Consider the following 15,670-nt stretch of genomic DNA (forward strand, 5'->3'; position numbering starts at 1 on the left):
AATGATTGGATTAAACTATAATTATTACTATTCATAATTGAGGTGTTGGGATCGAAACTCATCAATATACATGCGAGTACTGCGAGCATGAATTTTAAAATAAATAAATAAATAAATTACCAATAAGTATTTTGAAGTTTTAAATCTTTTTAAAATGATAATTATTTAAATAATTTGAATTATCCATCAATATAATAAAATAAACTAAAATAAATTTATATAAATTAAAAATAAAATACTCACATAAAATAACATAAATACACACCTATTCGAACTTGTTAACGGAATATAAGTAGTTACTTAGTGGAGAAGAATTGGATTGTTATTTGATAGTACGGCAACGGCATGCAGTTGAGAAGACTGATCATCAGGTCTCCGGCTCTTCGCCCTTATCCGAAGAAAATGTTTCACGTTCTTCGAACATTGGGTGGGGCCCATCTTAAGAAAAAATGGAGTAAAAAATATTTAATTCACAAAAAAAGTAAATTTATATATATAATTTGAAAATTTAAATACTCTCTTATTATTTTAAAAATTATAAAAATATTATTTAAATAAAAAACAATTAATATCTTCTGGACAATGAAGTAGACATATTGTTTTAGAAATTTTTTAAAAAGTACGAAAAAAATATTTGAAAAATTATAATTTCTTTTAGTGGGTAAAATAAATAATCTACGGAAATTTTGGTTCATAAAAATATTTTAGAAAAACATATAAAGTTATCATTTATAATATAAAAAGACATTCTAGTCAGTTTACTTGAAAATTGGATGGAAATCTAACGAAAACTGCAATGAAATGAACCTTTTATTGGAAGGATATTAAAATAAAAAAAATAATTATAATTTATCAAAAAATAAAAATGTGTTTGTAATTATATCAAAATTTAGAAAGACGACAGTAATTTAGACTTGAAAAAATAAAAACGTAATGCAATGATTTTAAGGTGAGAGGTGTTTTTACAGATATAGAAAATAATTAAATGAGGGAGGAAAAATTGTGTATGAAGCTTGGTGCATGATGAAAAAAGTGATGCAACCTGGCTCAGTGATTGGGTGATGGATAAAGACCAACGTAAGACTCCATACATCAGCAAACAGTAGATCGCAGTGGACTTGGACGACTCCTCTGCCCCTAATGGAATCATTGTTGCAGTTAATTCCATTCTTAATCACACTGAAAGCAAAAGGAAAGAACTCCACTTCTTTAGTAGAAAAGGAAAGCAGATTATTGACTTGCCTGTTCTTCTTCTTCGACATTCTCTCTCTCTAAAACCCATTCTTACTCACAGAGAAGAATGTTGAATCTTTTCTTGTAATGGGTTTGTCTTTTAGGTGTGTTTTGGAAGCATCGTCCTGTGATCCTCCACTGTGATATAGTGAAGTATTTGAAGTCTGTTTGTTTTCTTGGTAATCCTGTTAAGTTCGTCTCTCTCTCTCTCTAGTTATATAGATATATATATGTATGTACGTGTGTAGCATACAGCGCACATACAGAGGGTTCATGGATCCAGTGTGGGGTTTATGACTTTTAATAGATACTTGTTATTTTATCTTGGTGATGTGTGTCTTGTAGATGAAGTATCATAATGCTTCATAGTGAGTAGGCGCCAACTTCTTCTTGTCTTGTGATGTTCTCTTACTGTATTTTTATGGTTTCAACCCTTCTTAATGTTCAGTGTTATGTGAGAGTTGGACAATGTTGTTGATATTTTTGTGCTGTACGAATGATTGATTGTCTTGTCCAACTTTATAAATGGAACTTGCTTGTTTCTGTGATTATATAATTTTTTCAGCTTCTTATAGATCTTGATGGCCACTGTAAACCCATCTAGCTGACAAATCAGTTATGTTTTTCCTCTAAGCACCCTTCTGTATTTCACAAAATGTCGGGGCTTAAAATTGTGAAGACACTACTTAATTTTTTCATTTATGGTTTTATGGTGGTGGAAGTTGAGGAGTAGTAGGAAAGGAATGATCAGTTCAATGTCTACCTGAAATCACTGCCTCGTTTAGTTGATTTTTTTTTGTTTCAATGTTTTCTTCTAAATCTGTTCTTTCTATTTATATTCAGTACCCTGTAGAGATGATCATTGATAAACTAGTAGCTCAAATGTTGTTGTTCTAGTTTGAAACATCAAACTTGTGTTTTATTGCTGATCCTTATTTGCAATCAAGCTGCAGTTGGCATTCGGCCAGATGGGAAAGACAATTCAGGTGTATGGCTTCCCATATCTTATTGCTGCTGATGTGGTTAAAAACTTCTTGGAGCAGCAAACAGGCCAAGGGACTATAGTTGCTTTGGAAGTGAAACCATCAAAAAAAGGTCCAAGGGCATATGCCAAAGTCCAATTTACACACAGCAGGTATGCGGAGATGATTCAGAATTTGGCAAGTACACGCTTGTACTATGGTACTTCTTATTTGAGGGTCTGGGAATCCGACAGTGACATTGTACACAATCCTAGAACATACGTGCATGAAATGGAGCAAGTAACTTTGAATTTTGGATGCCAGACATCAAGAGAGAAATTTTCAGTCCTCTGGAAAGTGGCAAGTGTTTCGGTTAAATTTGGAACTGGGATGAAGAAAATGCACTTCCTTTTGTGTCATAATTCAGTTGAGTACAAGCTTCAGCTCTCCTATGAAAATATATGGCAGATTGTGCTATACCATCCACATGGTCAAACTGCAAAGCTTCTTCTCATACAGGTTTACTTAAATTATTCAATCATGATTTTTTATTTTAGTAGTTTCTGTATTATACCTGTCATCTAAAACCATTCAGATTTCTACTGCTTATGTTTGTAACTGTTTGAGCACAGTATGTACATCAGATGATAAGGCCAATTTCTATCCTAGTGTAGTGGGTAACTGATATAACTTCAAATCAGTTGCTCTTAACGAATACAATATACTGAAATTGGTGATCAAGCACATATGCCACTACACCAAGGAATAAGAACTCTATGTAGCTGTAATTCCTTCTGCAAGAGGTCTTGAATCTGCAAGTAGAAGCTCCATATCATTATTTTGCTTTATTACTTAGTGGTTACTAGGCTTCCAGTTGAAGACAACACAGGTTTTACACTGATGACATGTGCTCCTTACATGGTCACCAAGTTTACATAGTGTGACAATGTCTCACTGAAGTTTACAAGATTGGTTTCAGCAGTAAATAAGTTTGCAGTCTGGAACATCGATGTACTTAATAAACACATTGAAACCCTTGGGCCGGAGATCTTGGGTTACTTCATCTTCCATTGCTTTTGCACCTCATGCTTCCACTATTATTTCATAATGCTAGTATAACAATATACTCTTGTCAGTTACTTGTATATAAAAAGGGAAAACAGGGACTGATATATTTCACTCTTATATCCTCAGTTATTTGGTGCGCCTCGGATCTACAAGAAGGTCAGTGAGTCTATTTATAGTTATTTTAGCGAAACTCAAGATGATCAGTGGATCAGGACAACTGACTTCACTCCATCTTGTATTGGACAAGCTTCTGGTTTGTGCCTTGAGCTTCCTTATGGCATGAGACTTCCAAATTTCCAGGACCATTTTGTTTATTACAGTAAAAGCGAAAATCCATTCCATTTGGAGAGAGGTGCCCCCTTTTCTCATAACCTGGATCTAGTTCCAATTCTACATCCTCCCCGAGGATTCGAATTGCCTTACAGAATACTATTTAAGGTTTGCAGTTTAGTACAGACAGGATGTCTCCCGGGGCCCAAGCTAGACGCTAGATTCTTTCAGTTGGTCAATCCACAGAGAATCAATACTAAATATGTAGAACACGCTCTAGAGAAACTCTACTATTTGAAAGAGTGCTGCTATGATCCAACGACATGGCTTATGGAGCAGTATGAGAAATACCGCACAGCAAAAGAGCAACCAACATCACCTGTTATTTCTTTAGGTGATGGTCTGGTATATGTGCACAGGGTTCAAGTAACTCCAACCAAAGTGTATTTCTCTGGTCCAGAAGTAAATGTCTCAAACCGTGTCTTACGCCACTATAGCGATTACATTGATAATTTTCTTCGTGTTTCATTTGTGGATGAGGAGTGGGATAAAATGTATTCAACTGATTTATCTCCAAGGGTAGCTTCTGCTGATGAAAACGGAAAAACAAAGCTTTATGAGAGGATACTTAAAACCCTTAGGGAAGGAATTAGAATTGGAAACAAGAATTTTGAATTTCTTGCTTTCTCCTCAAGCCAATTACGGGATAACTCTCTCTGGATGTTTGCTCCAACCAATAACCTTAATGCTCATTATATTAGACAGTGGATGGGTGACTTCCGTTCCATAAGAAATGTGGCGAAGTATGCTGCCAGACTTGGTCAATCCTTTGGTTCATCCACAGAAACTCTAAGTGTTGGTCAACATGAGATTGAAAGAATCCCTGATATTGAGGCTGTAAGAGGTGGAACCAAGTATATCTTTTCTGATGGAATCGGGAAGATATCAGCAGAATTTGCTCGGAGAGTTGCTGTAAGGTGTGGAGTTAAGAATTCTACTCCATCTGCCTTTCAGATCAGGTATGGTGGCTATAAAGGAGTTGTGGCTGTTGATCCCACTTCATCAGTGAAGTTGTCATTGAGATCAAGCATGTTGAAGTATCAGTCAGAAAATACAAAACTTGATGTTCTGGCATGGAGCAAATATCAACCGTGTTTCTTGAATCGCCAAATTATCACACTTCTATCTACTCTTGGTGTCAAGGATCATGCTTTCGAGAGGAAGCAAAGAGAAGCAGTAGCTCAGCTGGACGATATTTTGGTTGATCCATTGAGAGCCCAGGAAGCTCTGGATTTGATGGCTCCGGGAGAAAATACTAACATTCTCAAGGAAATGTTAAAATGTGGCTATAAGCCCGATGGTGAACCATTTCTTTCAATGATGCTCCAAACTTTTCGCGCATCAAAGTTACTGGATTTACGGCTGAAAGCTAGAATATTTGTCCCACAAGGTCGGCAAATGATGGGTTGCCTAGATGAAACTGGCACTCTGGAATATGGAGAGGTGTTCGTGCAATTTTCTGGAGCTTTAAGGAGACAGTTCAATGAGGAGTCCATTATGTTCAATGACTATATGTCAGAATATAATTACATTGTCAAAGGGAAGGTGGTTGTGGCTAAAAACCCATGCCTGCACCCTGGTGACGTCCGTGTTTTGAAAGCCGTTGATGTGGAAGCACTGCATCACATGGTGGACTGTGTTGTTTTCCCCAAGAAAGGAATGAGGTAGCTGACTTATTTTTAGCCTCTTAACGAACCTTAGATTTACTCAATACCTTATTTCTAATAGGGTATTTGAAAATGATTTGCAGATTCTCTATTCTTTTTTCTTTTCCTTAAATTTTCTTCAAGGCTAATCTGTTCTAATAACAGACCCCATCCAAATGAATGTTCTGGGAGTGATTTAGATGGGGACATATATTTTGTTTGTTGGGACCCTGACTTGATTCCACCAAGACAAGTCTCACCAATGGATTACGATCCCGCACCAACCACTGGTCTGGATCACGACGTGACAATTGAGGTATTGGTACTCTTAACACATTTGAGGTTTCAGATGGCAGTGAACTCATGTTGTTCTTGATTCTTTATGACAAACATCAATCGTGAAACTAATAATGAACATTAGTTATTACCATATACAGATGTAAATTCTGTACACTATTTCTTGACTTTTTATACTATCATGAAAGTGACCAAGTTAAAGGCTGAACAAGATTGAAGCATAGTAGATATGTTCCACTTCCGACACGAGTTCTCTCATGCAAGAACTGAAACACACTTTACTTGTTGTCTCCTATGTGACAGATAACAAAATTTACTGCAATATAGCATCTTCTAATGCTTCGTCGGCTTTGTTTTGTATCACTTCACCGGATCTTACTTTTCTTTTGCGTTCCAGGAAGTTGAGGAATACTTCACCAATTACATTGTTAACGACAGTTTAGGAATCATTTCAAATGCTCACACTGTCTTTGCTGACAAGGAAGAATCCATGGCGTTAAGTGAGTCCTGTTTGGAACTCGCTAGGTTGTTCTCAATCGCTGTCGACTTTCCAAAAACTGGCGTCCCTGCAGAAATCCCATCTCATTTACGTGTAAAAGAGTACCCTGATTTCATGGACAAGCCCGACAAGACGGCCTATGAGTCCAAGCGTGTGATTGGGAAGCTTTATAGGGAGGTGAAAGATATAGCTCCACATACAACCTCTTCCAAGTCCTTCACGAAAGAAGTGGCGAGGAGATCATACGACCCTGATATGGAAGTTGATGGATTCAAAGATTACATTGACGAAGCCTTTGATTACAAAACTGAGTACGATTACAAGCTGGGTAATCTGATGGAGTATTATGGCATAAAAACTGAGGCTGAAATATTGAGCGGTGGTATCATGAAGACATCAAAAACTTTTGATCGAAGGAAAGATGCAGAAGCCATTGGTGTGGCAGTGAGGTCGTTGAGGAATGAAGCTAGATCCTGGTTCAAGAAAGGAAGTGAATCAGATGACCCTTACGCAAAGGCATCGGCTTGGTATCATGTGACATATCATCCTGATTTCTGGGGTTCCTACAATGAGGGGCTCAAGAGGGATCACTATATTAGTTTCCCCTGGTGCGTGTACGACAAACTGATCAAGATCAAGGAGGACAACTCGAGAAGGGCACCCGGCATATCATCACTTGAATGGCAGTTGGGAAATCGCCTACGTTTCATATGAGAAACTTAGTTCCTGTCCTCATTCCGACTGTGAATAGACTGTCTAGACATCTTAATGGGTGTATGTATACATGTATGTCTGTCCGGCGAGTGCGCATGTGTGAGTGATGAAGTTTGCGTAGTTTATAGCCAACTTTCTGGTTTGTGGCCCGTGGTGGACATAGCAGATGTAGAGGATTCCGCTTTTTGGTGTCTGGAACTAATCCATTAGAATTGGATTATTAATTTCTATGCTTTTACTTGGCTATGTTTCTAATTACATATCTCATCTTCCCATCTAAAACTGCTGAGACTAAATGCTGGTGTAAACATTCTGATTTGCAGTCTCTTAAACGGATATTTCCAGGTATTATTCTTATCAATGGAAAGTTGCTTAAGTTGTGCAACCAATAACTATGGCTGAACTGAAGCAATCTTGGCCAAACTGTGAATTCAGGTATAGAATGTTGGTTCAGGTTGACTCCAGGCAAAATCAGCTGGAAGACTCGTTGGAGGAGATGGTGATGTACTAAGTTAAACAATTTCTTTCCATCCATCATGCCAACCTTACAAAACCCAAAACAATACCCTGCTCGGAGTAGTTGGTTACTTGAAACCGGAAATTAAGTTTACATGTTCGTCAGGTTTGGTTCTGCTACTTATCCTAGTGAGATTAAAATTCAGCATTAGCTCCCAGGATTCTGGGAAAGATGTCCAGATCTTGAAACACATTCTTGACTGATAATATTCATAGCCCATGGCATATTTTCTCTCATAGCTGTAAAGCAATGAATATTATAAGCTACCATCATTGCTGCCTTTACTAGTAGCTAATATAAAGTGTTACCCATTTAATCATATCATATGGTAGTTTTAGTCGGCAGTCTTTCTGTTTGCGGCTCAATGGCCTCCCCTTAGCTGAAGGATCTCTGTTCTCCCTCACATCTGCCAACTTCCAGACACAGCATCTTGATTCTGTTTCAATGGTGTCCAGAAAGTAGACTCCGTTCTTTTCTGTGCATCTACTATCAGAATCTTGCAAGTAGCTGACTACCATTGGCATGTCCCTGAACCTCAACAGGTCATCAGGTACTCTCAGTAGCCGGTCGGCACCAGGGCTCGATACCTTTAAAAGAAGAATAAGGTTGAGGAAAAACATTGAGCAATTTGCTTCAGTAATAAATCTTAATCGCAACAGCATAAAGCAATATATCCTGCAAATCTGAAGGAACTGAGCTGGCATACTTCAAGAGCTAAATCATCAGGTATTTCCCCTCTTGCACCAATTTCATCCAACTTTTTCTTATATTGGCGACTGAAAGATTCGATCTCCTCCATGCTGGGACACCCGTATCTGATAGAAGGCAGACAAGAGACAATCATCAACACTTGGAATTCTAGTTCAGGAAACAAGATTTCTTTTAACATGGAAAGAGTGGTCATCCTTTTTCTCAACTGAGATCATTATAATACATCTAAAATTTATGATCGAATATTTATAGGCTAAGGAAAAGGGAAGAGCCATGGCTGACAGCTCCAATTTATGCTTCAGAATTGTTTCCTGCTTTTATTGAAGAGATGAACCAAGGTATAATGTGGAATTAGATTACTCAATCTGTCCACAGTAGAAGGTATCTATTACATGGGAGTGTAAAAGTGAAAATCTTATGTACCTTTCCAACCAGCCCCCAAAAACTGATTGACAACTAATAGTAGTCATATATAACTTTAAATTATCGTTATCCGGAAACTAACTACCACTGCATGAATTACAGCACTATTTCTGAACATTACAAAAGGAAGCATTTTACCGTGAACACAAAGAGCATGAGTCTGTACTTAAATTATAAAATTTAGTCCATGTAAAATTCTGAGCAATTATGTTGTATAATCTAGGAAAACAAAGAAATAGCCATGTTGAGCAGCTTCCATGGATGTTTCACTGTCTTTTGTGTTCTTTATTTTATTTTTTTAAAATAAAGAGAAGAAACAAGACTACAAAATAAAACAAATATCAAATTAAAACAGTAGTCAAATGATGATTGTATGAAACTCTTAGACAAGTAAATTCCATCAACCTGTCCGACTCTTAATAAGTTATGCTCTATAGACAAGGCAAGGAACAAAGAAACATCCGTTAGCAGAGCAGCATCTTGCATATTTAATATATGTTAGAATTTTTTCTTGATACAACATAATTATAAAAGACACCTATCAAGTAATAAATAGGTTTTCCGATATGGCTTGTCAATATGGTTTCAGAAATATTTGATATGCTGAGTACAAGTAGATCAGAACAGTGTCATTATGGAATTTCCAATTATTAATAAAATGATGACCTGTGAAGATTATATGTGAAGAGAAGAAAAGTAATTGCCTTATCAAGGAGGTTTGTTTGGAAAAGCAAGCTAATCGAAGGGGCTGTCCTTTGACAATTTTATTGTTTCCTATAACATTGTGTACAATCAAATGTTTACTATATAATTTATTGTCATCCTAAATTCAGAACAAATAGAATATCTTGAGCCAATCGCAAACAGCTTATCAAAAATGAATTCCAGATTGATCATTCATGCACATTCTCTTCTACTTTGGCAAGGGAAAGTACAGGCAGGAGTAGAAAAGAGACCTTTGTAAGGAAACATATTTCTTGGAGCACAAAAAATGGATAATTTCTAGAATCGTAAGACAAGAAAAACCTAAGACTCTGATGGGACAAAAGGCTTACTCATTTGAAAGTTTATCTAGCCTCACATAAATGTACCCTCGAGGAGAAGTTTTGAATGCAAAGAGCTTCATTTCTTCACCAAACTCCAGCAGTACGTCTTGGGCTATGGATAGTGCTCTTTCGCCCCAAGGGCAATTTTGTAGAACAACTCCACCGCCATCACTTCCATCACCAACCTAAACTTTGTGATATGATGATCAGCTAAAAGATCATGTGAAGAGCTATATTTGTGACTTGTGCAGCGAAATTCCAAACATCAACATCTAACCATACCTCAGGCTCAGCTTCATCCTCTTCTTCCCATGAATCAATTGGTTCCACCTCTCCATTAGAATCATCTAAAGCTTTAAATGTACATAAAATGCAAGCAAAGCCAAAATCATATTAAAATCTGAAAATGGAGCAAGTGGAGGGATCAAAGACTAGAAGCACAGCTGAAAGTTAATGAGTTACATGAATACTTTGACCTTATAAGAGATTGAAATGGCATTGTGTAATAACCAAGCTTATGAGTATAACAAGAAGTTGAGAACAAGTCACCTATAAGGGTAACTTTAATTTAGCAGTTTGTACCACCTTATGCAATTGCATTAGTTATATTCATATACATGGGAGCCCATGGAGGCACATCTCACCCTTAAGCAACCATGCAACCCTGTAAATGTGGAAAAACCACCAATTTCTTCTTCTTACATGCCTCTCCTCTGTTAATACAACTTAGTTCACATGTAAAAGTTTTGGCTGTAAGAAAACAAGAACCAGTTAATTTTGCGAAAGAAAAAATAAAACCGGCTCCAGTATTAGCAAAGAACATGTTACTACCCCCAACCCCTTTCTTGCAGACAAAATGTCAAACATATGGTACAGAAATGAATTTGAAAAAGAACAACATCAAGTGAAGAGCTTACCATCAACCGAGTCTTGACGGGTGTCCTCACTGAAAGAAGAAGTAGCATGGAAGCGGCGAACAGGGGCGAATGAAGCAAAATAACATGTGGGCTCCAGAGAAATACATCTTCTGAAGCTGACAAGAATGTCATAAAGGAGGCCTGGTTTTTGGGACGTTGGAAGTGGAGGGTCATGAATATAAGAAAAAGGCGTTGAAGAAAAGCTAATTTCCTTCAAACCTCTGTACTTGAAGCTGCAGTGACGGTAAATCCTACCAACAACTGAAGTTCTCATATGCCTTGGTCGGCGATCTCTTTGGAGTTGGGCGGGTGCGTGATTTCTGTAGTTTTCTAGCGGCGAGAGGAAGCTGTCTTTTATATTTCAAACAATTGTGTTCATACAGAGAAAATTGCAATTTTTGTCCCAAATTATAGGTTTATGTGCAAGTTTAGTCCCATACTATATGGAATAACCAATTATAGTTCCACAATTTAATTTTTTGTTGTAAATTTAGTCCCAACTTGATAAAATCCGACGAGCGAGTTTTCTGTTGTCAAGGGAAGCGAACTGATAAGCGCTTATGAGCTGATAGGGTGTCCAGCTCCGGATTATGATAACTTTTATAATTGGACAAAATGCATAAAATCTCTATGTGTTTTAAAAAATCGACTAAAAATTTATTTTTAGTTTAAAAATAGACTAAAAATCGTTAGTAATTAACAGAAGGTGCACTACACTCACTCTTTGTGCATGTGGGGATATTTTATAACAGTTTTTGACCTTTTTCTTAGGTGTCTTTTACTGAAATACTCTTTTTTTATTTTTATATTTTTTTACAATTTAAATTAAAATATTAAAATTAATCAAATAATTTTATAATTCTTAATTGTTATATCTAAAATTATTTTTAATCAATTAAAATATATATTTAATTATAATAATTATTATTATAATTATTCTTAATTAGCTAAAATATTTAATTATTATAGTTATTTAAAATATTCTTAATTAACTAAAATGTATTTTAATTAATATAATTAAATAAATCAAAAAACAATAAAAAAAGAAAAAATTGAAGAGGTTTGCCCCTTTTCTGTCGGAAACTTGTCCCTAAATTTTTGGCGCCCTCTAGATGAGTTTCCGGCCGCCAGTGGTACCATTCAAATCCTCTATTCAAGAGGAACATTTTCATACTTTTAAATTTGAGTTTTCATCAACTCTACAGACTGGACTCAAGCCACGACCGCCAAATATATTTGCCATCGATTTATCGTCGTCCGGTCGAATCTCGATTGTGGACACATCAAAGCAATAAGATAAAGAAGAATGAAAACCAAATGAGAAACGCGAGCGAGCAAATATCTTCAAGACGATTTTAACGAGACCGTCCTCACTTATTTTATTAAACTATTTATGGAGATCCGACGATTTAAAGAATTCATTGGCGATTCTAACACGACAGAAATGGTGGTGGGGGTGGGTAGTTAGTTATATATATATATATAATAATAATAATAATAATAATATATTTTTTAGTTTTGAATTATTTATATATAATGTAAGTTAAATAATTTGTTGAATCTAGACCTTTCATTTTTTTAAAATCTAATGGTTGAGATTAATTAATTAGATCGAAAAATCAATATTTGATTAGGAAGATCCAACGGTCATTAAAATAAAAAATAATATATATGAAGTAAGAGTATAATGGTCATTTTTTAAAAAATTAACAACATTAGTTAGATTGCACGGAGAGGGGGCGATTGGTTTAGGTTTAATAAACACAGGGGGGTTTTTAGCCTATTTTTAAAATAGAAAGGGTATTTAGCCAACTTTTTAAAACACAGAGGTTATACATTTTGTCCTTTTATTTTTAATGTTATTTGTTCAGTTTTTTGTTGGACAAAATCATGTAATGAAGTGAAGAAATTCAAGCTCAACAAATCAGCAAAGATGCGAGATTTAGCAGAAAAACAGAGCAAAGCCATTCCTTTCATTTCTGGTAAATTTCTGTTACAGAGAACAATGAAGAAGACGATACTTAAATAGACAAATCTACCGCCAAAACCGTGTAACAAATTATCAACTACCTATTACCTTACATGGCCCAATCACGTTCAGAATAAAAAACTACAGAAACTGAAATAAGCGTGGGCACGCTTGTGCTTCTGTTGCTCAAAGAAACGACTTCTTTTATCCTTGATCAATAAGATCATTATCAAGGCCTGCTCCAGCAACAAGATGAACATCATTCTTCTGGGACGCCATAGTGCAGTAGAAGATGGTGAGCACTCAATTCCAACACACCCCCCACAAGTGGGACTTGGGGTGAATGACACAAGACCCAACTTGGAAACAAATGAATGGAATAGCGAAACAGGAAGAGCCTTGGTGAAGGCATCTGCAAGCTGCGTGAAACTTCAAACCAAAACAGGGCTAATGAACCCATCCTTAAACGCATCACGGGCAACATGACAATCTATCTCAATATGCTTCGTTCGTTCGTGAAAAACGGGATTAGCTAGGATGTGGACTGCAGCCTTGTTGTCGCAAAAAAGTGAGATAGGCAAAGTTACAGAAATACCAAAATCAGCAAGTAAGAATGACAACCAACGAAGTTCACAAACTGTGGCAGCTAAACTTCGATATTCCACCTCGGCGCTGGAACGCGAAACTGTTGATTGCTTCTAGGTTTTCCAAGAAACAAGAGTACTACCCAGAAAAATGCAGAACCCAATAAGAGACCGCCTAGAATCAGGACAAGACGCCCAAGTCGGCGTCACAATGAGCTCGAAGATTCAATGAGTTGGCTGCAGGGAAAAATAAACCAAGTGGGGGACAACCTTTTAAATACCTGACCACATGAAGTGCAGCCTTCCAGTGATCTGCACACAGTTTGTTGAGATATTGGCTCAACTGTTGCACAGAATAAGAGATATCTGGCCTGGTATAGCTAAGGTATAGTAGACGACCTATTAATTGTCTGTAGGACTCAGATTTAGGAAGCATAGGTCCAGTTTCAGAACTCAATTTAAGCCTAACAAGCAGAGGTGTGGGAATGGCTTTAGCGTCGAGTAAACCCGTGTCGGCAATGATGTCTATAATGTATTTGGTTTGTGCCAAATAAATCCCATTCTAGCCAATTTAGAGTGTGCATGGGGGTTCTATGCAAAATATACGTCACTGCAAGTATAGACTCTCCCTAAAAGTGAAGAGGCAATGAAGCTTGAAAGAGCAATGCTCTAGCAACATTCAGAAGTTGTCTGTGCTTTCTCTCTATTCTCCCGTTCTGCTGGGGAGTATAAACGCAAGTGGTTTGATGCAAAATTCCCAATTTTTGACACAAACTTTGACATTGTGCATTTACAAACTCGGACCCATTGTCTGAGCGAATAACCTTGATCTTAGTTCCGTATTGAGTTTCAACCAATGCTGTAAACGTTTGCAAAGTCCCAACCACATGATCTTTATGTTTAATGAGGTAAGTCCATAGCGATCTGCTGTAGTCATCTAAAATCGTCAATACATAATTGCTGCCCGTTAAACTAGATGTCTTGTAAGGACCCCAAACATCTAAATGCACCAAGTCAAAAATTGCAGTAGCATGAGAATCACTAACTGTAAACAGAAGCCTTGATGTTTCGCCTGAGGACAAATATCACATTTTATTTTCAAGCAGTCTCTTGAGATATTACAAGCTGGAATACGCCTAATGGCTGCCATAGAGGCATGTCCCATTCTAGCATGCCACAAATTATCGTTACAATCAACTACAACATTACATGAAGTAGGAGTAATGTAATTCGAAGCAGTTAAACTCCTAGATCCACTCGATTGTTCAGAATGAATAGTCGCTTATTCAACCTTCCCTTAGCCAGTGCTCGTCTATTCCCCTGGTCCTGCAACACGTAGCCAAACCGATTGAAAGAGCAAGTGTAATTATCCTCGTTACAAAACTTACTTACTGACAAGAGGTTGACAGAAAAATTGGGAATGTAGAACAGCAATTTGAGTGTGATCTCATCCGTTAACTTCACAACTCCAACATAGGCCACTTCTCTCTTTGTTCCATCGGGTAGATACACGAAATGAGTGTGTGCAGGGGCAGAATAAGAATCAAAATTTGACAGATGCACACACACATGGTTTGTGGCGCTGGTATCGATTATCCAATCGTCATAAACCAATGAACTAGAAGCAAGAGTGTTACGTGCAAATTCTTCTTCACAGTGAACGAAGTTCACAAAACTGGAAATGGGGTCTGAAGAAGGTTCCTTCCCTTTCATGAGTTTTAATAACTCCGCCATCATGCTTGCAATATCAACATGTGAATCACCTTTAGCTGAAGATATCTCTAGTTTGTTCTCTGTTTTAGTATCTAAATTTGCTGCAAAATCGTAGGTTGCTCCAGTCTGTTTCTTCCTTTCACTCAATGACTTATACCAATCTGGCATGCCGTGGATTTGAAAGCAAGTGTCTTTCAGGTGGCCTTGCTTATGGCAATGAGTACGCACCATAGTCTGTTTATCCCTGTCCCCAAAAATTCTGGGTTTCTGCATTTGTTTTGGTTTACCTCTGTTATCTCTTAGGGAAACTTGAAAAGTTGCATTAGTGTTGCTATCTACCAATTGTGTTTGTATATTGCGTTGTTGTTCTACCGCAAACATCATGGAGAAGGCCTTCTCCAAATCAGGCAATGGATCCATCATAAGCAATTGACTCCTCTCTTTATCAAAATTCTCATGGAGTCCCATGAGAAATTGCGTAAGTTGTGTTCCATTGTTCATTTCTCCAATAGCTTTACTAATTCCACAAGTGCATCCTCCACAAGTGCACTTGGGTGATGGCGCCAAACAAAAGAGTTCATTCCATAGTTTTTTCACTTTTGTTAGATAGCTGGTTAAGCTCATATCTCCTTACGAAACTGATGAAATTTCACGTTGTATTTGGTATATCAATGGGACCACTGCTCCGTCCGTATCTGGCTTATATTTCCAGCCACAACTTGCAAGAAGAACTCACGTACATGAAGGCCTCAACGAGGTCCTTAGAAATTGAATTCCACAGCCACGAAGTCACCATTAAATCCACTCTTCTCCACTGTTCAAACAAAGTGGATCCCACTGGAGGTCGTGGAAATGTTTCATCTATGAATGCAAGCTTCATCTTGCATCCTAGAGTGACGTACACCGCTCTGCTCCACGTCAAGTAATTCGAGCCAATTAAGGCGAATATGCCAGCACAAAGCTGGAATTGTCTGAGGGATGCAAATACAGCACCTCTCTTTCATACTGGTCTGCTTCTAGTGTTGGCGAATCTCCGATAAA

The 15,670-nt window shown here is 37.2% G+C and overlaps 2 protein-coding genes across 4 annotated transcripts; one reads left to right on the forward strand and one right to left on the reverse strand.

The window, feature by feature from the left end:
• The first annotated feature begins 1,134 nt into the window (after positions 1-1,134).
• RDR1 (RNA-dependent RNA polymerase 1) lies at positions 1,135-6,987 on the forward strand. 3 transcript variants are annotated; one of them, XM_020693159.2, is made up of 5 exons: positions 1,135-1,420; positions 2,187-2,714; positions 3,390-5,257; positions 5,405-5,555; positions 5,934-6,987. In XM_020693159.2, exons 2-5 carry the CDS (start codon positions 2,202-2,204, stop codon positions 6,747-6,749), a joined length of 3,348 nt encoding a protein of 1,115 aa, XP_020548818.1. In that variant the 5' UTR covers positions 1,135-1,420; positions 2,187-2,201; the 3' UTR covers positions 6,750-6,987. The 3 variants fall into 3 exon arrangements, with proteins under 3 accessions (XP_020548818.1, XP_011075688.1, XP_011075687.1); XM_011077386.3 differs by having other exon boundaries at positions 1,135-1,412; positions 2,181-2,714; XM_011077385.3 differs by having other exon boundaries at positions 1,136-1,412.
• Positions 6,988-7,294: 307 nt separating this feature from the next.
• Positions 7,295-10,798, reverse strand: LOC105160119 (uncharacterized). Its single transcript, XM_011077384.3, has 5 exons — positions 10,364-10,798; positions 9,729-9,799; positions 9,456-9,631; positions 7,973-8,081; positions 7,295-7,853 (listed from the first exon to the last, which is right to left on the reverse strand). The coding sequence occupies exons 1-5, from the start codon at positions 10,635-10,637 to the stop codon at positions 7,551-7,553; spliced, it is 933 nt and encodes a 310-aa protein (XP_011075686.1). The 5' UTR covers positions 10,638-10,798; the 3' UTR covers positions 7,295-7,550.
• Between the last annotated feature and the right edge of the window lie 4,872 nt (positions 10,799-15,670).

Source organism: Sesamum indicum, linkage group LG4 (assembly GCF_026168435.1).
Source record: "Sesamum indicum cultivar Baizhima isolate 11 linkage group LG4, ASM2616843v1, whole genome shotgun sequence".
In the NCBI taxonomy this organism is placed as follows: domain Eukaryota; kingdom Viridiplantae; phylum Streptophyta; class Magnoliopsida; order Lamiales; family Pedaliaceae; genus Sesamum; species Sesamum indicum.